The following is a 24783-nucleotide window of genomic DNA, read 5'->3' as shown; positions in this document are numbered from 1 at the left end:
CTTTCTTGCGAATGCTGAGTACCAACACTGTATTTATCCCAACGCAGATTCCCGTTCCTGGGGATTGGACTTTGGTCTTAAGCACAATAATCACATTTACAGATGTGCTTCAGCATTTAGGATGCTGTAAAAACATTGCTCACGCACCCTTGGGTTTCATCATTTGACGTGTGGTTCTGTGTGCCTGCTTTTTGGCCATCCCCTAACGATCTCTTGGTTCTCTTAATTCCAACTATGTTTACTGTCTATTCTTTAACCCTCAAGGATAGCGTGAGTTTGGTTCTTGTAAAATTTCCCTAAATAGGCATGGAGCTGAGCTCTACCACTCTGCCTGGTTTCGGATTATCTTCGGTGTTGAACAGTTTGTTGTTTTTGGAACTTACAATTGTATGAAGGTAGGTTAATATAAACACTATCTAAATAAAGTCTGGGGGAAATAAGATGTGATGTTGTGCCCTGTTTCCATGAGTTTTCATTCACTGCAAATCCTTTATGAGATTAAAGTAAATGCACTTGACTGGTCTTGCAGGGTGTATTAAATTTGGGAAAGAGCCCATCCCCAAAATAGGTTCCAGGTTTGCTAATATATGAGGTGTGGTTTGCCATTGTTTGAATTTGTGAATTTATTTTTTTTTTAACTTTAAAACCTTCCAAAATGGTATAGTGCTAACAAGATTATATCTTTAGAGAAGCAGACTTCCTGTAATAATTAAATTTTTTCTTCTCCCTTTAGTGTACCAGCTCCCAGACAAAAACGTGTTCTGGGAAACTTGACTCAACCATACTGATCCATTTAATGTTTTTAGTGTTTAGACTACACTGAGAGAAATAGCTTCATTTTTTGAGAAATTTCCGTACTTAATCCTGAGAGAGGGGTTCCTGGTGGACATCACATGGCAGGGGTGATTTCTTATCACCAACTTGATTGGTATCATTTTACATATCAGAACATTTCCTCACTGTAAGTGTGACTCAGTGATTTTTGGTAAATTTGTAGTTAGTCATCATAACAATCCAGTTTTAGAACATTTCTGTCCCCCACCCCTGATTCACTCTTATCTACTTACAGTTAACCCTCTGCCCCCAGGGAACCACTGTTCTGCTTTTTATCCTTATAAATTCTACAGTTACCTTTTTCTAAAAATTAAGGAGGGACATTTTTAATTATTCCCTATGTTACCTTGAGAATAGCTTTATTCAGCATACTGTATTATCTCTTCATGCGTGAACAGACAGTGCCTACCGATGGCCACACAAGAGTTTAGACTCCCATTAAGCATGTGCTCCTAAGTCAGAATCATTCTGTCCTGAGTTGATGCAACCGTCTTTTTCAGTAAACAGCAATTGGCAGTAAGTCCCCCCATCACGTGACTGGACACGTAAGCTGTATGACATCCTGAGGACTTCAGAGATCTCGTGTCCAGTGGGCTTGTCTGCTTCAATAGGAGTTTGTTTAGGAAGAGGTCATTCTTTCTGCATCCACAGGTACAGCTTAAAGAAGCCATTGAAGAACTTCCTGGCAAATTGGACACCGAATTAGCAGAATCGGGTTCGAACTTCAGTGTTGGACAGAGACAACTGGTGTGCCTCGCCAGGGCCATCCTCAGGAGAAACCAGATATTGATCATTGACGAAGCGACAGCAAATGTGGATCCAAGGTACAGAACTGAGGTCCATGGACCCTGGAATCCAAATTTTAAATGCGGTCGGTGAAAAACATTTCACGATGCTGAGAAATGTTTCTAAGCGCTCTCTTTGCCCCCAAGACACCTCTTGATAACATTAATTCTAGAAAACAGAGGAAGAAGCCAAAATGAGTGATACACTGAGAATGGTTTTGGAAGGCATCCTAACAGAGCTAGTTGCCTAAATACAACTCCTGAAAGTTTCAAGCAATTGGAGGGAAGAATATTTTACATCATTATATGCAAAATAGGACATTTCTAAATAGATTTTTTGATACTCGGTCTTAAGTCTGCTTTTCCCCGTCTACTGAAATAAATCCAATTCTTTTTGTTCTAGAACTGACGAATTAATACAAAAAACAATCCGTGAGAAATTTGCCCAGTGCACCGTGTTAACCATTGCCCACAGGTTGAACACCATTATTGACAGCGACAAGATCATGGTAAGACTCTCACCTGTGGCATTCCAGGTGTTTCCATTAATGTTCAGTCTTTCAACTTAACCATTCACGTACAACCTGATAGAAACCTCCAGTAAGTTCGTTTTCCATTCGTTTTTCTGCTCATCCCTGACAATAACTTAAATACTTAACTGTACCTTCAGAATATAAAATTATATAATAATTTCCTATTTCCGTATTCAAAGTTTTTTGAATTGTCCTTTTTCTGTATGATGGTCAGCCATGGAAATACTTCAAATCCAAGATCTGGCCTCCTCTTACAGCAGGCAAAACAGTCCTTTTCATTGTGTCACAGTTGTTTCAGGATTTTGGATTCTCCTAATCAAAAAATTAGCCTTCATTTAGGCTGCCCGTTGGTTGTTGGGTAGGTCGCAGGATTTCTCGGCTGTTGGGATGTTCACAAGATGTAGCGTCAGAGGGGAGTCTGCGAAGAGAGGCCCCGGTCAGAAACACAACGTATTTCAACGGAAAGGATTTAATGTAGAGGATTTAACGTAGGAATTGGAAGACTGAGAACATGGAAGGGAAACACCGGGGTAATAATTTTAGGAAGCAACTACGGAGCCTCAGGACAGATTTCCAGACCCAAGAACTCAGAGGAGAGTCCCTAAGAACTCCTGTGCTCAGACCTCCCAAGGAGAGCCACTGCCCACCTGCCGTCACGTCTGTGAGGTGTACCAAGAGGCTCGTTCTCAGTGTGTGTTCTAATGGAAGATGGGGGCGGGCACCAGTTCCCAGGCGATGCTGCAGGAGTGGCATAAGCCAGGGAGACCTTTGGCTCTGTGTCCCACCGTCAGGGCCCCCCAGTCCCCCCTGCTGGTGGAACCCAACAGCGCACCCACTGGCCAAGGTCTCTGACCTGAGATTTGCAGAAACCCAGCCCCAGGCTCTCACGTGAGAGTGTAGGAAGAAAGGCAGATCCGGGCCCAAGAGGCTAGGTGATCAACCCGCAGATCTGTCAGTGGATTGGGATTGGATTGGGCGACCACACACGTGAAAAGCTCCAAGCTTTGGTCTCTAGACCTTGATTGGCTTTTTCTTTCTTAGTAATTCGGGCTTTCCTTACTTATTTTTCTTTCCTTTTTCCCTTCCTACCTCCCTTTTGTCTCTATCTTCCTCTCTTTTTTTCTTCTGTCTCCTTTTCCTCTGTTGCTTGCTCAAGTTCAATAAATCCTAGGTTGTGGCTTTATAAGATGATAAGGAAGCCATCCCTCAAAGGCAAAGCCTTTGTATGCAAATGATCCCAAGGAATGCGAGTACTTTTCAGGCTGCCTCCCCACCTGTGGCAACAGGCCAACTTTCCGCCCGTTGTCACCAGACGCTACAGTGATTCTTTGATTAGTGGTAAGGAAGTAAATAGATAAAGCAGGCCTGCACAGTGCATGAGAGGCAACAGATGGGGTTAACCAGTGATTTTGATGGTCTGAACTAAATAGGTTAATAATTAGTAATAAACAATTAGTAATTTCCAAGCTTCCTTATGTCCAGTGAAAATGGAGCTGTCTCTTTGGACTTGTGGGGGCAGTTTCTGGAATATTGCCTCCCACCCTGCTTCATATGCATTACCAGACGGGATGGGGGCAGGGGGGTATAAAGGGAGCACTGAGAACACCCCAGACTCTCCACAGTGAAGCTGTGCCTTCAACCTTGGCACTCCCCACACCTGGGCATGTATAGAATGAGCTCTGACGAGGCAGACAACAAGAGTTGGGTATTCCCAACCAAAAGGATGATTTGAGTTTCAAGCAATGTGGCCGGTCTGGACTAGAATGTCACTAGAATGTCTGGGGAGGAAGCAGGCCACCCCAGCTGTGGTGGTCCATGATGGCGGGACGGTGACCCTTAGATTCCGGAAACATTTAGCATCAAGCATCCTTAGTCCTCCATTTTGTGTTCTGGAATGGGAACTGGAAAAATAACCTGTCATTTCTGTTTGCTTCCTGTCACGTTGTTCTCGTCTCTTGGCATCGTATGTTACAGGCTGTCCCTGGAAGTGTCCTTCCTCCACAATAAATGAGTGATGCCGTGACGTTTCCCTGCTTGCTTGCCACACTTTGTCAGGCCTTGGGGCGGCAGGAAGCTGGCTTGATCTCCAGTTCATCTGGGGGCCCGTCCCAAAAAAGCCCTTGCTCCTAAATGTACCGTATAGAGTTAGTTTCGGTGTTTGCTCTGACAGGGATGGGAGCAGCTCCTCTGTGTCTCCTTAGACTCAGACTTACTCGGATTACTGTGGCCTTGGAATGCCTGATCGGTTAGGGAAACAGCAAAGGACAGAACTTGGCACATTTGTTTGCTGGTCGTTCCTAAATCCTACCCATCAGTGCCTGACCCACAGGAAGGAACTGTTCTGTATCCCTTTAACCAGTTAGCTTTATTGCTGTTATCAAAACATGCCCATTTGTGGAATGCTTTCCTACCAGTATCTCCCAGTAAATTTCGAGAACCTCAGATTTTTCTCTCTTGGTCAGTGTCTTTGTCCACAGCCTTAATAGGGTTTTGCCAAGCAATTTACAGTCCCTCCCTTCCTCTCCGACCTGGCCTAACTGCTCTTCCTCATTCCTTAAAGAGGGAGTGAAATCCGCAGAGGTAACCTGTCAGTCGCCTTTCGGTTCGACTGGATGATGGCGGCTCAGGCTAAGGCATTGCTGGTGCCTTGGGTTGGTGAGATGGCTGGGTTGGCGGCCGATAAAGGACGATGTGCTGGGTTGAGCCTGGAACATGAGGGAAGGGGCCTGAGATCCGGGGGAGTTGGCGAGACCAAGGGACAAGTCGGTCTGGAGCAGGGAAGTGCAGGGTTCTCTTCAGAGCCTGTGACCTGTGCCTGGAAGGCCTTTATTTTCCATGGTGGCCTCTGCCTGTTTCCATGGGGCTGCCGCTCCCACCAGGAGAGGTAACTCGGCCACTAGCTCCCATCGCGGTCAGAGCTGGTTTTGACTGCGGACTCCTTTGACAGGAACGGCAGGAGGGGACCTCAGGGAACCCCGGTGGCATGCGTTCCCTAGCTTCCTCGTTGGGGAGCTGTCCTCTGTGCTCCGTCCACTCCAGGTGGAAGCCTTCTATTTTGTTCTAAAGCATCTGATATCCCATTGGCTTCCGATCCAGCGAAACACCATGATTCGTGTTCTTTTCTCGAACCTTTGATTTGGGGAGCAATTCTTTTTTTTCTTGCTGGCTTTAGAAATACTCATTTCCTTTCTCAAAAGCAAGCAATGGTCTGTTCTGTTATTCTGAAAGCTTTAGGGGCATAAAGACGCGTCCATCAGCCGCAAGGCCCCCTGCTCCGGAGAGGGGTGGAGGATGGCCGGCCTTGGGGAGCGACTGGGGAGGTGATAGATACTAAGGAAGGGCATAACCAACAGCCCTGCCATCCTAAAGTCGTGTCATTGTGCGCGCTCGCGGTGTCATAATTACATTTTGTCGCACTGGTGAATACTTCTGCACAAAGACATATGGGTATGGTTTTGTTTACTCTAAGTAAATCAAACAAAAGTCTTGTTGGGAAACAACTGTGACCTAATTAATAGCTTTGTTTATGTGTTGGCTCTCCAAAGGGATTTGCCCAGTTTTGGTTCATTAAGCGCCATTAATGTGTTAGGCTTAGAATTCTATTTTACAAAGATGTTCTCTCAATTTTAACTTTATTAAACATGATGTAGTCGTCATGACAGCTAATTTAATCTTCCTCATTTGCTCAGTTGCCACAAAACAGTGGAGCAAGACAGACAAATTAGAAATCCTCTTTCTCCTAATACTCACCACTGGTCCTGCGTTAAAGACGGCTTCTTCCCTGTTGCTGGAGGATTAGCTGGTTACTGGTGACCTGTCTTCTCTTCAGCCAGCACGACAGCTTTTTCCTCTGGTCCCCGCGTCCCTGAAGTCCAGACAGCATCCCCGGACTCTCCCCTGCAGCGGGAGCAAAGGAGGCGTCTACTGCCCACCATTGCTGCCTGCTGCCTGGGTTCAGCGTCTTCACTGTCAGGAGTCGGGGCATTCTGCAGAGCGATGGCCGGGGCTGGGAAGCCCGGAGTCCCTCCTCTTCCGTTCCAGGCCATGCTATGGTCTTACCATCTTTACCTTTCTTCCTAAACTCCCGCCCCTTTGGGGTAGAGTTTTCCCCAGAGACATCAAGCCCTGACACTGTTGTAATGTTCCCACCTGGAAAAGCACAGAAGCACAGCAGAGCTACCTGGAGTTTGAATTAAATCCCGTTTTTCGCCTTTCTGGAACTTTCGCTTCAGGGAGCCTCCGTACGTGCCCAGCAGTTAGAACATTCCGGAAGAGAACAGCTCCTTAAATACTCGAATCCAGGGTTTCAGGGGGAAAAATAATAACTGTGAAGGTCGAAAGCACAATCTGGGAGACGAAATCCTTGGGGAGAGGCGGTGGGTGCTTACAGGCAATGGTGAGAATTAGGGGGCGAGCAGCTCTGGCGGTCACTGTGACCTGGCCTTCGCTTCCCCAGGTGACAGTGGTTGACCATTTCAAGACCTAAGAAAGGATTCTGAGTAATACTGCCCACAGTGTCTTATGGCAGAGTCGATCACAGGCTTCCGTCTCACCTGTGAGGGACCCAGCTCCGATGGCTGGGAAACTTCCTGTCCCTCTGCCCCTTCTTCAGCAGGCCACTGAACGCAGAGGTCCGAGACCCTGATCTTCCCACTCCGCTGGCTGCTAAGTGGGATCTCCCTGAGTTGCTCGTTGCCATGTTGAAAACTGTCCCGGGCGTCTCTTTGCTGGTGTCCCGTTTCTCTTCTACCCTGTCCCGTACTGCCCTCCCCCCGCCCCCGCCCTACCTCTCTCTGCAGCCACCCCGCTGTCGCGGATGGCATCCCACTATTTAAACATAGTGAGATTATTTTGCAGTGGGTCCAGTTAATTTTTATACCTAGGACAGGTACCTGGAATATCTGTGGATACACAGGCCTGATAAGCACATCTTCACTGAGTTTATGTAACTGACTGACTCATCCAATATGAAGTGTTTCCCTCCCCCTGCTAGAGAGCGCGAGTGATTTGAGGTTGGCGTTCCTGGAAAATGCTGGTGCTGTGGGATTGCTCACACACCCGCTCGGAGCTGTGGTTTAACTCAGGCTATAGGAGGGTTGAGGGCACCTGAGGAGATCACAGGAGGCTTTTCTTCCAGATGTAAAAGATGTTAAAAATAAAATCTCAAAATTGGACCTGTTTTTCTGTACATAAAGTCTGGAGCTGCTTTGTGTTTCCTTACTCTGAAAGACCTGGAATCGTTGCTCAAACCAGTAAAGGGAAAGGCGAAGCGGGTACGATTCCGTTCCTGGACTTTTTCCCATCTGCACCCCCAAGGGGTGCTCTGTAGACCTGAGTCTTGGTGGCTCCACACTCTTGTTTCTGCCGGTGCTCCCTCCTCTCTGACCGCCCCTTCTCTCCTTTCTCTTTCCCGATGTGTGAGATAAATGAGTTTCAAGCCTCTGTCCTCAGCCCTGTCTGTCTGTCCCTCAGGTGCCTCTCCCTCTTGCCTACCCAGCAACCTCAGGCACCTGGCCCTCTGAGTCTCTATCCCTGGTCCTGTCATCCCCAGATCCCGTCACCTTAGTCCCAGTGCCAGCCACACCCCGGAGGGGTTGAGAGGTCAACTACGCCACTGGGCAGTCACGCCGTCATGCCCCACATTTAGTTTCCTTTGTATTTAACTCGGAGTCTGCATGTATCTTGCATGTCCTACTTACCAAGGACAATGCCACGGCCTGGACATGCAACAGTGGAAAGGGAAACCATGGCCTCCTGTCCTTAAGGAGCTGACAGGCTCAACTCCAGACCTCTCGACCCATGTTCTCTGTGTCTGGAATGACCCCTCTCCACCCCCCAGCCCCACGGCTGCGTGTCCAAGCCGCCCCCCTTCTTTCAGGCTCGGTTTCGTACGCTTTCTCCATCTTGAAGCTCATCCTCAGAACCCGTGGCCAGAAGTCACCTCTTCTGCTATCAAACTACCCCCTTGTTGTGCTTTTTTTTTTCCTTACTTTTATTGACATTTGAGGACTTTTTTCTCTTTCTCTCAGTATAGATTCCAGAAAATCAGGGCTTATGACTTATATATCTTTGGCCTCCCACATAGCATAACTCATAATGACATGAATGCAATCAAGTATGCAAGAGATGTTTGCTGAATAAATTCAGGAATTAGTGAAAGTTTACTTATTTTCCTCAACTGTGTTTTTGGCATGTGTTACTTGCACTTTATTAATCCTAAAAGTTTGATAAATTTGGTTTTCTTTTTCTGTGAGTATATGCCAGGCACACAGTAAGTAATTTGAGCCCTGAGCATAATAAAAATGCAGCGGAAAGCGGATACGGGAAATGTTTACGTTTATAGGCACATTTTCCTAAATTATACAAAGTTAATATATGATACTATCCCTGTGGAATGGTATCTTAGAAAATTGAATGTTAAAATTCTCATCTCCCTTATTTTGCTTTCTGATAATAAATAATCCCAGGGTCTTTCTCTGGGAACTCACACAGAGAGGAAAGAATAGGGATTCAGTGCTGGGTTTGAATCCCACCTCTGCTATCTTTTTGATTTTGTAGCCTGAGCCAATGACTTAACACATCAGCACCTCAGTCTTTATCTCTGCCTGTGGGTTTCTAGACAGAATGTGTCTTGCTCATCTTGGAATTTCCTGTTCCTAAAATAGTGCTTTTGGTATTGGGTATCAGTATTTCTTGGATGGAGATAGATGGATGGATGGATGGGAGAGTGGAAGGTAAGAAGGAAGGAATGATAAGTGGGTGGATGGGTGGGATGGAAGGAAGGAAGGAAGGAAGGAAAAGGAATTAAGTACCTTTTCTACCTTGAGATTCAACAATGACGTCTCTAAATCACGTGATACAATGAGTATCCAATCCACAGCTGTTTTTATTCCTTTTCAAATTCAAAAGCTCACTATTTTAGTGATGGGATTTTTTTTTTTTTCATCTTAAGGTAGTCTTTCTTTGTTACATTGCTTTTATATTTAATATTTATAAGGCTCAAAGTATTTTGACCAAAATAAACTTTTGGTAATTGATATTGTTAATCCTGTTGCTTTTTTGAAAGCACGAATTTTTTTCTGGCTCTGCCTTTTCAGATACTGGTCAAGTCTGGGAACTAGTCATCTCAGCAGCACTTGTGTGTTTTCAGACAATATGAGAGGAAATGGAAAAATTTACTATTCACTCAAATGTGAATAGAGTAGGAAGTTGGACAAGGACAAGTATCAGTAATACTTTCATTCCGTTAAAAATTAGGTGAAGTATTTATCGTCAGAGAACTCATTTTCCGCCAAGTCTGAATCGGTTTTTTTCTTTTTTTAAAGTCGTTGCTTTTGCAAGAAATAAAGTTCTTCATTGTATGAAGTAATTTGATTCTCTTATTTACTTAGTCTTTAGGCATGGGAGAAACCTGTATTTTACAATGGCTTTTTCTCTTCTTCAACATCAGGAGGAGTGGTTATGCTCTCTAATGCTATGCTTAAGTAAAATTACACATTCGGGGCATCTAAATTGGCATGCCAAATTATAGGACATTTTAATTATTATGTGGATGTGACAGATTCAATTATTCTTGAACTCTTTTGAGAAAGCTGCCCTTAGCAGTGATTCACAGAAGTAAACAAAAGATTAACAGGAAAATGCCCTTTATGAGACTTAATACATGTTTCCGATTAAATACCACGGGATTGAATTAACTGCAGTCCCTAGATGTGGACAAACAGCCCGCGTCCTGCTTGGAGTTCCTGCCGAATCCCCTTAAGATAAATTTACTCTAAATACCACCGAAATGAAGAACTAAGTACCACTTAGCATCAGGACTGTTTTCCTAGCTACATCATTTGGGGCCAATTGTTTCAGCCTCTTTCTTCCCTCCTCGACCATTAACCAGAGCTATTAATAAGTAGAAATGGAGAGTTAAGAGCCCCTTCCTCTCCCTTTCAGTTTCCAATTAGTGGACATATTAATGAGCAGTAAAGTGGCTGAAAGGCCGGCCCTCGGAAGAAAGAGAGAAAAGGAAGCGGGGGAGATAACGGTGAAAACAATACTCAGATCTTCTGTAACTGAGATTGGGCTGCCCCCGTGGACTGTGCAGGCCATGATCGCTGGAATTTGGAGCTCAGTTTCTTAATTACTTCTTTAGTCTTATCCAGAGAGAAAATTGGATTTCTAGAGATTTCTTCTGTGTGCAGCAATTAGGCTAAAGCTGCTTAGGTGGCAGCTCTTTGAGCTGGTCTTTCGCTCCTAGAATAATAAGCTTCAACGAAAGCCAACTTCAAGAAGCACCTTACTCTCGCCGACAGGGGTATTATTTTACATATATATATATATATATTTATTATTTATTTGAGAGAGAGATCACAAGCAGGCAGAGAGGCAGGCAGAGAGAGAGGGGGAAGCAGGCTCCCCGCTGAGCAGAGAGCCCCATGCGGGGCTCGATCCCAGGACCCTGAGATCATGACCTGAGCCGAAGGCAGAGGCTTAACCCACTGCGCCACCCAGGCGCCCCACCGACAGGGATATTTCGTCCCCTCTTATGGCTGACATATTCCAGGACCCTGACGGAATTCCAGAAGCACTGTCTTCTCTTCCAGATATTACGCAGATCCTGTCAAGGCCGCTCGGCAGTGAATCTGCTGTCAGGGTACTGCCATCTGGTCTGGATGACATCACCCTACTTTTTAGATAAATTGACTTTGATTTTCTTAAATCAAGAAATTTCCCAAGTCTGAATGTATGTATAAATGGCCCTCAAAGCTCAGAGTCTGAGAGCTAAATGCACTAATAACAACCCAAAATGCCTTTGGCAGAATATAAAACGCCACAGGACTGCTGAGTGCCCATAATCACAGTCTAAAACTTTCATTTTCTTCCTTTCCTATAACATTATAATAATAAAAGGTCGGGCCAGGCCTTTGTCTGCTTAGTAAAACAGGGTTATCAAACCATTTAAACACCAACCAGGCCCTACCACCCAAATGCATGCTCCCTATTCTCCTTCGCTTGCCCCTTTCCGAAATATTGTCTGAGTTATAATAGGTTACTGCAAAACATTGTGTGCTAATGGGTTTCTTTCTGCTGATTAACAGGTTTTGGATTCAGGAAGACTGAAGGAGTATGATGAACCCTATGTTTTGCTGCAGAATGAAGAAAGCCTGTTTCACAAGATGGTACAGCAGCTGGGCAAGGCAGAAGCTGCTGCCCTCACCGAAACAGCAAAACAGGTGAGCCCGCCGCAAGGAGTGGTAATTAAAGTTCATCGCAGCCGTTCCCCCTCGCCATCTGGCACCAGGGGTGCCGTAACAAGCACCCTGTGCCCTTTTCAATTATAAGCCTTCAGAGACAACGCTTCATGACTGGGTCGTAACAACATGTCCCAGGTTGAAGTCAGGTCTGCTGAGAATCGGCAGAATCGGTGGGGGAGAGGGGAGCCACAGGTGTGCATGGTTACGTGTGCCGGCAGGTGGGGATGCTCAGGTGCGCGGGCACGTGGGGGCGCTCGGGTGCACGGGCACCTGGGCCTGCTCTGTGCACCGTGGGTTGCTCAGGTGCGCGGGCCCCTGTGCCTGCCTGCGGAGAGAGACCAGATTCTAAAGATTTCCCATGTTCGGTTCTGGGGGGGAGCAGATTCTCCTGTGGCACAGAATGTTGGTGTTTTGCAGACCCGTTACGTTTCAGTCTAGTGGCTGCCCACCTCTGACATGCAAATGGGGTCAAGGCACGTCCAGGAACTTTTGAAGAGTTTGGGGAAAAAGAAATATGGGATATTTTCGGTCTAGTCTAGAAAGATCCAGTTCTAGAAAAATCCAGCTATGTGTAGGTGGCTTTTCTGTTTCATGATTTGTAAAGAAAACATGATACGGGTACTTCCTGCCCAGGTTCCTCCCTGATTCTTGGCTGTTTAGAATTAGGCCTCGTTCCAAAACCTGTGCTTCGTCTGCCCTGGGGATGATGCATTCGCTGTTGGAACGATCAAGAATCTGTCCTGTCTTAGTGCTGTCGTCTGAGTGGTGCTTGAAGGTTTACAAAGCATTTATAGAGATGATGGGTGTGAAAGTACCAAGCACTGTATTTGGTGAGAAAAAGGTGCTCAGTGAATAACATTCAGATTATCTGGTATCTTCCCAATAACAGTATTGAAGCATCTCATTGTGCAGGTGTGATGTGAAAAACGAGGGCTGCTTTCAGGGACTTAAGCTAATGTCCGGCATCACTTGTAACTCTTTCTGTTACAAGGTGGGAATTGGATTGATAGAAAGATAGAGGGAAGAAAGGAAAATCAGGTGTTCTTGCCATTTGAGATGCATGGGACCAACAGTCTTTCGAGGTTCCCCATCAGAACTCTTCCTCTGGGGCATTTTAATTACGGCTATGTTTTTCTTTTCATCATTTTTTTTTTTTTTTTTTTTTTTTTTTTTTTTGCATTTCCCAGATTTTCACTGTGGGGAAAATTACTTGGGTAATATCTTAAGTATCTGGAGGAAATCTGTCCTAGGATCTAAGAGTACTTGCGTATAAGAGATTTATCTAAAACACAGCTTGAATTCTCTTCTGTCCCTGCTTCGTCTCACCCCGCCTTAGAAACGAAGAGCTATGCTTCCATTGTTTGTAAGGGACTCCTTTGAATTCTGCTTCCGTCCTCAAAAACTGTTCAATAAATGTGTGTGTGTGTGCACAGTACTGTGCCGGGAACTCACATGTCAGAGATGTGCCGTAGTCATCTCCGGTATATGCCCCAGAACTGAGAAGAGCAGAGATACTCCATCTATGTGCTGAGCCTTTGGAGCCTCAGGATGGGGCTTTGATGTCACACGCCATGCCCCGTACCGTGCTAGAGCTTGTCTCTTCCCGGTGCTGATTTAAGAGGCTGAGATTTCGAGAGGGGAAGGACATTGCTTGAATTCACACAGCTGGCTGAATAACTAGGAGATTCAGAGTTCAAACCGAGGGTCAGGGACAAGGAAATCTGTACCCTGAACTTTTCATAAATACTTACATTGTATGTGAAGGTAGAGACGCTACACTTGGAGCCCTGTGTTGCTTTTATGCCTGAAATTCAGAGTGTTTTCATCTAGTGTCTCCCAGGGAGCCCTTCCCTCCTAATACCCAGTCAGTCAGTCACTGGGGATCCCCTGTATCATCTACTCATGAAACAGCCAGGAATCTCACAAACGCCTTTGTTCTTTGACCTCAGGCAGCTCACATCAAACAGATGGGTCCCCACCTACGTGTCGAAGCCTCCATCTTAAAAATGTGTTATCACTGTATGTGATCAAGACGTTGAGTAATGAGAAATATATCACAGAGAGTTCCAGATAACATAAGACAGTATATAGTTGAACACCCTCGTTTTACAAATGAGGAAACTAAGGCCCCATATAAGGAAGATAGCTCTAACTTATGTTAACTCTAGTTCGCAGCAGACGCAGAAGTAGAAATCTGTCCTTTTAACATGTTTTAGTGCAAGTATAAGGTCTGTACAGAAATGTTCATAGGTAGCAGAGTTAGAAATCTTGTGGTTCCTAGTCCAGTAATCTTACACCTCATTTAGCAATATTAATGGTGTTACATTCGGGTAGTTCTTTGTGTGTGTTTCTTGCTCTATTATATATTTTTTAATTTAAATTCAATTAATTAACATACAGTGTATCACCTAGTTACCCAATCCCCCCACTGTTCTCCTCTCCGGTAAAGCTCAGTTTGTTTCCTGTGGTTAAGAGTCTCTTACGGTTTACCTTCCTCTCTGATTTTGTCTTGTTTTATTTTTCCCTCCCTTCTCCTATGATCTTCTGTTTCGTTTCTCAAATTCCATGTATGAGTGAGATCTAGTTCCATGCGTGTCATTGCAAATGGCAAGATTTCCTCCTTTTGATGGCTGAATACTATTCCATTGTATGTATGTATGTATGTATGTATGTATGTATGTATATACAAACACACACACACACCACATCTTTATTTACTCAGCTGTCAATGGACATCAGGGCTTTTTCCATCCTTTGGGTATTGTGGGCATCACTACTATGAACATCGGGGTGCATGTGCCCATTCGGATCACTGCATTTGTATCCTTGGGGTAAATACATAGTAGAGCAATTGCTGGGTGGTAGGGTAGCTCTATTTTCACCTTTAAGGAACCTCCATACTCTTTTCCAGAATGGCTGTACCAGCTTGCAGTCTCATATTTGGGCCATTTTTGATCATTTATCTTACACGGTTCTCACATGTATGATTTCACTTCATCCTCATGGCGGTTCTTTCTTATCCCATATCCCAGTTCATGGATGAGGAGAGTGGATCAAGGACTCACCTAAGGCCACAGAGCTGGTCAGTGGAGAGCAGAAGGCGAATTGCTGGGTGAGGCAGAGAGTGCTCCAGTCCAAGTATTAAGTTTCAAAACCCTGCTTCTTTTCTTATGAGGTGTCCAAGGTGAGGCCAGGTTCTCCTAATGGCAGAACATTCCCGTGGGATTTCAGTCCTGCCACTGGCTCAGATTCACTCTCTGGAGAGATGTAAGGACATACATGCCCCAGTTCTCACCCCATTTGAGTATCTTCTTGACATTACTTCTGCATATGCTCGGTCTTCTTAGAACAGGCTGTCAGATGGTCAGCTTTTTAAATGTGAGCATCGAATACCAATGCATCACAGAGAATGGTAACAGCAGGCAGATTAGCGTAAGTCAACAAGCTTTCCAATCCTAAGAGACTGGAATTCATTCTTTTGACAAGAAAACTCAGCATCTAGGAAAAGGGACTTCCAAGTCGTGTTTTCTTGACATATAGTTATTTTTCTGAAAATATTAGTGTAGGCAAGCTTAATCATTCTCTGATTGAACCTCATAGATGAGCCATGAAATAGTAGAGAAAGTATTTTTTAGATACATAAAGCTGAAAGGTGCATTAGGTGTCTTAAAGCAACAGAAATTTATTTCTCACAGTTCTGTAATCTGGAATTTTGAAACAAGGTGTCTCAGGGTTAGTCTCTGAAACATCTCTCATTGGCTTGTAGGTGGCCATCTTCTCCCTTTGTCTTAGCATGGTCTTCCCTCTGTGTGTGTCTGTGTCCTAATCACCTCATACAGGTACCCGTCAGAATAGATTAGGACCCACCCATGTGACCTCATTTTAACTTAACTGACCCTATGTCCACATACCAGTCCCATTCTGAAGTATTGAGGGGTTAAGATTTCAACATAATAAATTTTGAGGGGACACAGTTCAGCCCATAACCAAGGGTGAATGCCTGTCATTCATTCTCTTCCATGGTGAAACAGACCTAATTAAGATTTTTTGGAGTTCTTTGTTCCCAGTGCATAACAGGTGCCATTTTATCCATTCGTGAAATCACCAGATACAGCCCCAAAGTCAGGAAATCCTGATATCCTACGTCTTATGAGCCTGGACCAGTTGGAACAGGTGGAAGAAATGCTTAGCAGCCCCATGGTCCTGTATGTCTTCTGAGGTCCCTGAGCCTCTCGGGGTCCTTATTTGCTGTGCTGGGGTTACAGCACTGCCCACTCATCGTGCTCTTACTACAAGGACCAGATGAGATGGTGTATGTTTACCTGCTTTGAAGAATACAGAGCATTTTACAAATAGAAAAGACTTATCTCTCAACGATCAGAGGGGGATTGGTTTCTTCAAGGCTGTCGATGGAACCCTTACCTCTCTATAATAACAAAAGAAGTACCCAAAGTTCTTGTAGGTAGCTTTAGGGACTCTTTAAAGGTTAAAATTTATTTTTAATAACAGATTTTTTTTTTTCAACAGATGATACAAGCTAGTGCCACAAAATTCAGAAACTTCGCTATTTTTAAAAAGAGTTGTTCTAGTTTAGAAATAAAATGTAAGTCCTCTGCCCCCTCCTGTCATGACTTGGCTCTGCCTTCAGGAGGGACCCTTGCCACCACTTGGGACTGTCCCGTTGTGTGAACACAGGCTTGTGCATAGACAGCCTTTCTGTGTTTGAAGCACCAGTGACTGCCATGTTTTACTTTTTTCATTTACTCTCTCCAATTATATAAATGCATGTAGTTATCTCATTTTTATTTGTTTATTTTTATGGATTATTTTTATGAACATATAATGTATTATTTGTCCCAGGGGTACAGGTCTGTGAATCGTCAGGCTTACACATTTTATCTCATTCTTTTTAATGGCTGCCTAGTATTTATGCTTTCTCTGCTCCCTTCTTCCATTTTTCCTTCTACTTAGGTTAATTGTTTTCTGTTTTTTTTTTTTTCCCTCCAGAGAATACACTCTCAGATTTACTTAACTGATTCTTACATTTTGTGTTACAATTCATCACTTACTGCTTTTATATCCTTTAATTCCTTCCTTCTGTACTTTATACTGTTGTGGTTTCTTGACTGCATTTGTTTTCATTCTTTCTTGCTCATTCATACAGATACTTTAAGGCAGTGACCTTTTCTCTGAATACTGTTCTGGCTATATGTGATAGGTCCTGAAGTATAGTGCTTTTGTCATAGATAAGTTTTTATATATAAATCTACAATTCTTGTTTTAGTTTTCACTTTGGTCCAAGAATTATTTGAGAAAGAGGTCTTTAAAACTTCCTTGTGATGGGGGTTGGTTTTTTCTGTTTTCTGTTTTACCCATCAACATTGATTTTCATTGCCTCATGATCACAAAGTTGTCTGTGCTGTTTCCACCCAAAACCAGTGTTTTGTAATACTTTTTTGTGTTCTAATGTATGGCAATTTTGGTTAATGTTCTTTGGGCATATAAAAAGATGGGCTGTTGTCTGTTTAAGGTATAGCATTTGATAACTTTTAATTAGATTTGCCTTGTTAATTGTATTGTTTAGGTAGATCTTCTCTGCCCTTATTTGGTCCATTTGATGTGACTTAGGGAGGTCACATAATGTTAGTCTCATAAAGAGGTTTCCACTTTTTAATTCTTGTTATTTTTTGGTAATTTTGATGCTATGATATTTTAGTCTACATATATTCATGACCTGGGTTTTTGTTATGAACTATATTTTCTACTATTTAAAAGGGCTTTTCTTTCTTAGAAATGCACCTGACCCTGAATGTGGGCTGTTTCAAAATTGCAGTTGAGTTGCTTTTCACTTTGTTTTCATTGTTCTCTTATGTCTTTGTCTTTTAGTATCAGATTATAAATATATCTCCTGCAAATGGCATGTGGTTCAGTTAAGCTCTGAGATTCAGTCTTAGGCCCCTGCCTTTTTAACAGATGAATTTAGTCCATTTACATTTATTGAGATTATAGGTGTATTTTATTTTATGTTACGCTCTCAGCTTTTAGTGTTCTCTTTTAAAACTTTTCAATTAGTATGTATTTCTTTTTTAGTTTTTGTTTTTGTTTAATTTTTGAGTAATCTCCACCCAACATGGGGCTGGAATGTGTGACCCTGAGATCAGGAGTTGCAGGCTCTAATTGACTGAGCCAGCCAGGCACCTCTATTTTTTTTTTTTTTTCTTTGCTCATTGTTTTATGTCTGTACTTTACACTTCTTCTAGGAACACTTTATTATTATTGATTCCCCATTGTGAACAATGACAACATCTCTTCCCTCTCTCTACCAGATTTTAGTTGTTTAAATAGCTTTCTATTTAATCTTTAAATCTTTAAAAATACTTAAACCCCGGGATGCATGGGTGGCTCAGTCATTAAGCATCTGCCTTGAGCGCTGGTCATGATCTCAGGGTTCTGGAATAGAACCCCGCATCAGGCTCCCTGCTCAGCAGGAAGGCCACTTCTCCTTCTCCCATTCCCTCTGCTTGTGTTACCTCTCTCGCTTCGTTGCTCTCTGTCAAATAAATAAAATCTTTAAAAAAAATACTTAAACCCCCTTATTTTACTTACTTACTTGTTTTAAATGCTACTTTCTCCATCTCTTCCTTGGCTAAAGTCTGTCCTCTAGCGTTTTGTCTTTCAGACTTGAGGTTGTGAGATCCATTCATGGGGCTGTGAAATCTGTTTAGTCGGTCATCACTAGCCTGTCTGAAGATATGAGTTACCAAAGAATGGAATGGAAGGAAACGAATAGTGTAATAGTAAATACTTCTTGGAAGTCCTTTCAGGATAGGTGTTGATTTCTACTGAGTTTCAGTGTAATACGGAAAGTACATACAACTGTGGCGACAGTAAAAATAAAAGGGTTGGAAAACAGGGCTCTGTACCATCTTAAAGGAGGGCTCATTGGAGTTAGAATCCCTGACTTTACCACGTGTATGAAGTATTTGCTGCGTCTCTAATTTAAATGTTCTAGTTATAAAATGCTTGGGTCACACTTTCTTTCACTTAGTATGCTGTAAACTTTGCCCTGACATTGTTTATTCATAGGGAGACATCCAAGGCCAAGTTAGAAGTAACTCGATCTTCTTTCCTGGATGCCTGAAGGACTCTTTCTTTATTATGAAGGCACGTAGTTTTTCCTGGGGTATTCTGTACTCTTCAGGTCCCTAGCTCAAAGTCTTTTATTTCTGGAGGTTGCCTGAATGATAGCTTTGAAGTTTTTCTTTTGTTTTTGGTTTGTTTGTTTTATTTTTGGTTGGAGTTTCCTCTTTTTAAGTATCTACCATGTGTGTGTTTTATCTGGCCTTTATGTTATAAAGCTATTTTCTCCTTGATCCTTTTAATTCTTTATAAATTCCTAATTATGCTTGCTTTCTCAATCCTGTCCTCCATGTCTCATCCTGTTTGTTTCCAGCCATGGCTCAGTCACTTTGGGCTGCATCTCTACCACTGTCATTTCTGTGATTCTTTTTTTTTTTTTAAGATTATATTTTTTTATTTGACAGACAGAGATCACAATTAGGCAGAGAGGCAGGCAGGGAGAGAGAGAGAAGAGGAAGCAGGCTTCCCGCGGAGCAGAGAGCCTGATGCGGGGCTTGATCCCAGGACCCTGGGATCATGACCTGAGCTGAAGGCAGAGGTTTTAACTCATTGAACCACCCAGGTGCCCCCTGTGATTCTTTTATAGTCTCCTTCCCTTCACTTCTGGCCCGAGGCAACTCCTGGTTCATCATTTTGTGTTGCTGTGCCATGTTTCCAAACTCACAAACTTCTATTGTCCTCAGGTTGATTGTTCTACGTTTGCTTTGAATGTATTGCATTATCTATTTTGTATAATTTTCATCTGTTCGTTGTTTTTTGGTTTTGGGTTTTTTGTTTTGTTTTGTTTTTGTTTTTGTTTTTTTGCCATATGTTTATCTTCTTCCTTTTCCTCACTCTTTTTGGGTGTATTTTACAGATCATGTACTAATACATTGTTTTGTTGTTGTTATTCTGACTACTCACCTTGGAACTGAGTTTTTCCTGGACCATATATTTAGGGTAGTGCTGACTAGGGCACTGTTTCAGGCTAAGGGGAATTCTCTCCTTAACATAGAAACTCCGTATGACCCAGAGAGAGAGAGAGAGAGAGAGAGCGAGCGAGAGTGTGTGTGTGTGTGTGTGTGTGTGTGTGTGTGTGTGTGTAAGCAAGAGAGAGAAACTGGAAATGCGTGTTCACTTAGCCTGTCCTGCTCCCTAGCCTGCAGAGATGGGCTTCATCACTGTGCGGGCTTCAGGCAGAGATGGCGATTCTGGTCGGTTCCTCACTGACATACCGCAGAATTCACCGGTTAGTTGGAAACCTATGCTCTCCCACGATGCCGAGCTCTCCCGTAGCTCTCCCTGCTCTGGCTTACTCTAGCCCCACTGGATCCAGCGGCATATGGCAGCCTATCCGATATCTTGCCATTTGGGATTTCCGAGGACTCCTGAGTTCATCAGAGATGGGCTCCTTTCTCGTCTTGCGGCACCCTTGCTGCCTGGGGTGAATTCTGAGAGGATAAGGAGAGGGGGTGTCCATTTCCATGATCGTTGAAGAGGTCTTCTGTGGCTCTCCAGTACTCTTGAACCTTGCCGACACGCCTGCCAGCATGTACCCCCAAGTTAGACCTGGTGTGAAGACGAGTTGGAGAGGTCCTGGCCTGGAGCCGGGCCCGGGCAGTGTCGTGAGAATGAATGACAGGGTCCGGAGTCAGAATTGAGCTGAACTGAGGCCTTCTGGAGGCGACGGCAGTCAAGCTCCGTTGCTGGCCTTCGTCCGCGCCCAGGGAAGCTTTTATCGCTCTGTTGCTTTTAGTGGGATCTGATTCCGAGGTCTTTGCTTCATTGACCCGCGGGAATCACACACTCAGCTTTGTCTCAGCCTCCATCCTAGGGACTGTAATGACCCAAACCCAAGAGAAGGAGGGGAGAAGGGACAAGAAACCCAGTCCTCCCTGGTCTTGCCATCCTCCAGTCCTGACTTCGAACTCTTAAGAGCATTGTTTCCTTGATGTATCACAACTCTTTGGAGCTGGCATTATTACTGCCCCTTCGGACAAATGGAGAAACTGAGACAGAAGAGCCCGCGGAACGGGGCAGTCAGCAGTCAGCGTCAGGGCTGCACCTTGTGTCATTTTTCATACCTCTCTGCCTCCCCGGCGACTCTGTTCCCTGAACTGGAGGCGTCCCAGCTGTTTTGTTTTCCTCACTCAAGTGCGGTGATGCTGCTCTTTTCCATGGACCAGGGGTGGGGGGTTTGGGGGGCCCTCCTTAGAGCGGCCTCGTCATCACACCCGCCACTTAACCGTGGCGTGTCTTTCATCAGCAGTTGGGAGCCGGTAATTAGTCCCTGGGAGGTGAGTCGCTGTCTCACTTCGCAGGTGAGGCAGCCCCTACGGAGAGGGCAGGAGCAATTTTTTTTTCCAGGATCAGCAGTGAGTCCCAGGGAGAGAGCGTGGACGTGGGCCTCCCCATCCCAGGCTCAGCCTGCGGCCGGGGGACGCTTCCTACAGCTGCCTCCATCACCCGCCTGGGGGAGAGGACCTTTCCCTGTCACCGCTGTCATCGGAGTGTACTCCCAAACACAGCAACACAGGTCGAAATGAAGGGTCGGGTCAAGGATTTGACAACACGGAAGCTCTGCTTTCAGGGTTCAGTTTCAGGTTTTGCAGACCACGAGGCTAAGGCCATTTCAACGAAGCCTTGCTAGTAATGACGTTTTCTCTGTATTAAATGACGTTGAGTGGGTTACGGGGAAAGGCATCGGCTTACTTGGGAGAGGGCCGTCAAACAGTAGAAAATGAGGATGTATTTTTCTCTTATTGGCTGATTTTAGTTTCAACAAGAAATAGCCATTTCGGAGTACATACATAGATCACCATACAAAATATGAGCTGGTTTGCATTTGCCAAAAAAAGATAAAAAATCACCCCCCCCAAAGGTATTGTTTTGAAATACTTGCATGACAATGGAAATAACTTCCGATTTCACCCAGTGAGGTCCAAACATTCTCAGAGAAGTCCTTATTTTTCTCCTTAAGTGACATTTTAATATATAATATATCAAAGGTAATGTTATTTTTGGAGCAGCAAGTATGCAAGCAGCAAGAGAGAAAGAAAGTACACTTAATCTGCAGGTAGGTGTCCCAGCAATTTTCTTTTTTGTATGGGCAACCCGTTATCTCCCATGATAACTTTGTTGACAGCACCCACAAATGTATTCGGAGCCTGGTTTTGTAAGATAGATCCAGGATCGTGCGACTAAGAGACCCAGATCGTGACACGTGTCAACCTTCAGATAGATGGTACATTTTCTGTTTTAAAGACTCAAACAAAACTTTTCACATTCTTCTTTGGGGGGAAAAATTACATTTGAAGTCCTTTTTCACCCAAACCCATTTTGAGATAAGAGCTCACAAGTCTTGACATTATTCCATTTTGTTATGCGCATCTGTCAAGGAACCGAGATAGGATACAGCTACTAAAAACTGATGATTGCGGAACAGAGAAACTTGACAGCATTTCATTCCCTTTATGTTCTGATTATACATTTATCAGAAAACCTGTATCTCTTCTAGTTCAGCTAGAAATTGGTAGAATTCAAGAACTCAAAGGCTTGGCAAAGAACTGTCCTATTATTTGGTATCATCTTACATTTTAGAGAAGTTGCTTGGTTGAGTCATTGTTAAAGCTCTTGCTTCTCCTTTCATTATTCTGGCCCACTATCCACAGATCACATTTCTATAGGGCCCTGTAACTGCTTTGCTGCGCAAATTAAACGCCAGGATATTTCATACATATACGCCAGCGTTTCAATGCTTGTCAATCAGAGTTTATAAAATATAGGGATTACAACCTGATATTAACATCCAAATCTATTGTGCTCATTTTATGTGTGAAAATGAGAAACCCTCGTACCGACGCTAGATTCCCCGGCCTCTTTGTTACCCTGTTTTTAATTTATCTCCAGGTTTTGTGTCAGTAAAATGATTTTGCTTTATCAATTTAATGTAGTGATAAAACGTATCTGTGAATCAGAATGATCAGAAGCAAAAGGGGAGCTACAGGTTGTTTGGCATTAAGCCCAGCTCCGCTGAGGAGTTTAATTGGCTGCTTCCTTCATCGAAGGGAACATGTCGCTGTGTCGCTGTTTTGTTTTTTTTGTTTGTTTGTTTGTTTGTTTGTTTGTTTTTAATTATACCTCCACCAGCGGTGGGATGCCCTTCACGTGAAGACGTGGGCATAGACATATGTCGCCTTGGGGAGGGGGACTTGGAAACTTTTAAACATGTTCTTTTCACACCTGTCTTTCTTCTTTTTTTTCCAGGAGTATTTCAAAAGGAATTACCCAGATATTACTCACAGAGACCCCGTGGTTATGAATGCTTCCAATGGACAGCCCTCAGCCTTCACTATTTTTGAGACAGCGCTGTGATCCTCCCCGAACATCAAGTCTGTTCCAAAGGCATTTTTGTATAGTTTCTGCACTGTGTAACTATATATTGTACTTTTTACACTAGCAAAAAATATTTTACACACACAAGATGTTTGGATTTTTCCTCCGACTTCACTTGGTGATTTCAAGCTCGAGCAGAATGATGTACTATTTTTTTATTTATATATTATAAGTATTTTTTTTTTTTTTCTTATCCAAATCACAGGTGCAGGACACCACCAGTAAAAGCTGTTAACCAGGTCTGGTGCCTTAAAGAGACGTCAGAGCCAGACCTCATTTTGTTAGGTATAAGACAAAGTAGTCACAGACTTTTTTTTTCCTTTTTTACTGCCCTCCCAAATTACATATTACTTTCCAGTGATATCAGGGATTCTATTTACTTGAAGACTGTGTGAAGTTGCCATTTTGTCTGGCCACTTCCTTTAACATCACAGGGATCCATTATTTCTCCCCAGAGGCCTCTGGTTGAAATCGTACAGATACAACTAATAGGAAAAACTGAAAATACACTTTAAGGGACATTAGAGTGACCCCCTCAAAAAGGATATCTGCTTGACACACAGGAGGGCGGTTTTAATGACACGTGCTGAAAGACAAGGAAGAGAACATCATGCCTCGTCACCATCGGAGCCCACGTGGGTGACTTGATCACAAAGGACACACGTGTGACCGTCGGTCACCTTATGGATGTGCTGCGCACCTCCACCACGGGCACCCCTGCTGTCCCAGGGCTCCGCAGTGGTGACGTGTTCCAAAAAGACCCAACCACTAGCTGTAATTCCGGATCACAGAGCAGTCGTCTTATCTGGATTTCTGGCTCACTGCCCCCTAACGGTCTGTTGACTAAAAGCCTTTTTGGTTTCGCCTTTCTTGCCGTCCCTGCTACGCTGCCCACGCGGGGCTTTCCCGACTTAGTGAGGAAGCCCAAACCTCGTCGGCAAAGATGGCAATCATTGTGCAGTGTGTCCTCGGGGTGCACTCAGGGGCTCCCTTCTGTGAGCCTGCCCAGGTCATTCTCCTCCTGACCAGTGCTAATCCTCCGTATGGGTCTTTCTGATGCGCAGCTCCGCAAACCGCTCTCCTCCCCAGGCCTGCCGCACTTTATTGGAACCATGGGTCTTTTCGTTCTTCTGGATGGTGGCTCCGGTGCGAGAGTTCAGGTTGCTGAAGGTTTTACGGTTGCGGTTCTAAGTGGATGCTCGTGACCTCCAGGTGAGGGCGTGCCCACCGTCCAGTCGCATGTATTCATCAATTCGCCTTCATACAGCGGATCAGAGAGAAACAGATGTTTCATACCATCGAGCCTTAAAAAGCACACCCAGTAAACTACACAAGATGCACAGAGTGCAATAGCTGTTGGACTCCTCATACTTAGAAATGATAAGGTGAACGTCTAGTTCAGCAAGTCAGTAAGTCGTTCCATAGTCGTGGGTAGTATTTCAGGAGACTGAAAGGACAACAGTGATGATAATGAGGTTTGTTAACACAGTGGAAATACTGGAAATGTGTATGCGCTTTTTTGGTCTCTAGAGGTTAAAGGCAGTTAAAAAAAATGTTTCTATTTTACTTCTGTTTTAATGTCATAGCATTTTTTTTCCTAATGAAACAAAATTCATTTGAAATAAATGACAGTCTTCATCTCCATTCTGAGGTCTGTGTTTTGTTCTTAGAGGGATTACTGACTCACGTCCTTGCCGTTGAAAGCCAACGAGTTTTCCAGAGATCAAAAAATGTCCTCATTATCAACTGGTTCTCTTGGCTAACTAGATGTACCGAATATTCTAAGTAGCCAGGTGGGTTTCAGACAGGTTGAAACACCAGCCTGGTTGCATCCCTTCCAGGAAGGGGTAGAGTATTAGCTTATGCCCTAGG

General features: G+C 44.0%; 1 protein-coding gene across 5 annotated transcripts in view; it reads left to right on the top strand.

Annotated features, from left to right (window-relative positions):
* The window catches only part of ABCC4 (ATP binding cassette subfamily C member 4), a 253197-nt gene extending 228648 nt beyond the window's left edge, over nucleotides 1-24549 (top strand). For all 5 annotated transcript variants that reach the window (XM_045978081.1, XM_045978080.1, XM_045978077.1 and 2 more), the window contains 4 exons: nucleotides 1486-1658; nucleotides 2023-2128; nucleotides 11242-11376; nucleotides 22783-24549. In XM_045978081.1, the coding sequence (XP_045834037.1) occupies nucleotides 1486-1658; nucleotides 2023-2128; nucleotides 11242-11376; nucleotides 22783-22890 (522 nt within the window). In that variant the 3' untranslated portion in view covers nucleotides 22891-24549. The remainder of the gene's footprint in view (nucleotides 1-1485; nucleotides 1659-2022; nucleotides 2129-11241; nucleotides 11377-22782) is intronic.
* Nucleotides 24550-24783: the final 234 nt, after the last annotated feature.

This window comes from Meles meles, chromosome 14 (assembly GCF_922984935.1).
Source record: "Meles meles chromosome 14, mMelMel3.1 paternal haplotype, whole genome shotgun sequence".
Taxonomy (NCBI): domain Eukaryota; kingdom Metazoa; phylum Chordata; class Mammalia; order Carnivora; family Mustelidae; genus Meles; species Meles meles.
The sequence above is the reverse complement of the archived record's forward strand: the minus strand, read 5'-3'. Positions and strand labels throughout refer to the sequence as shown.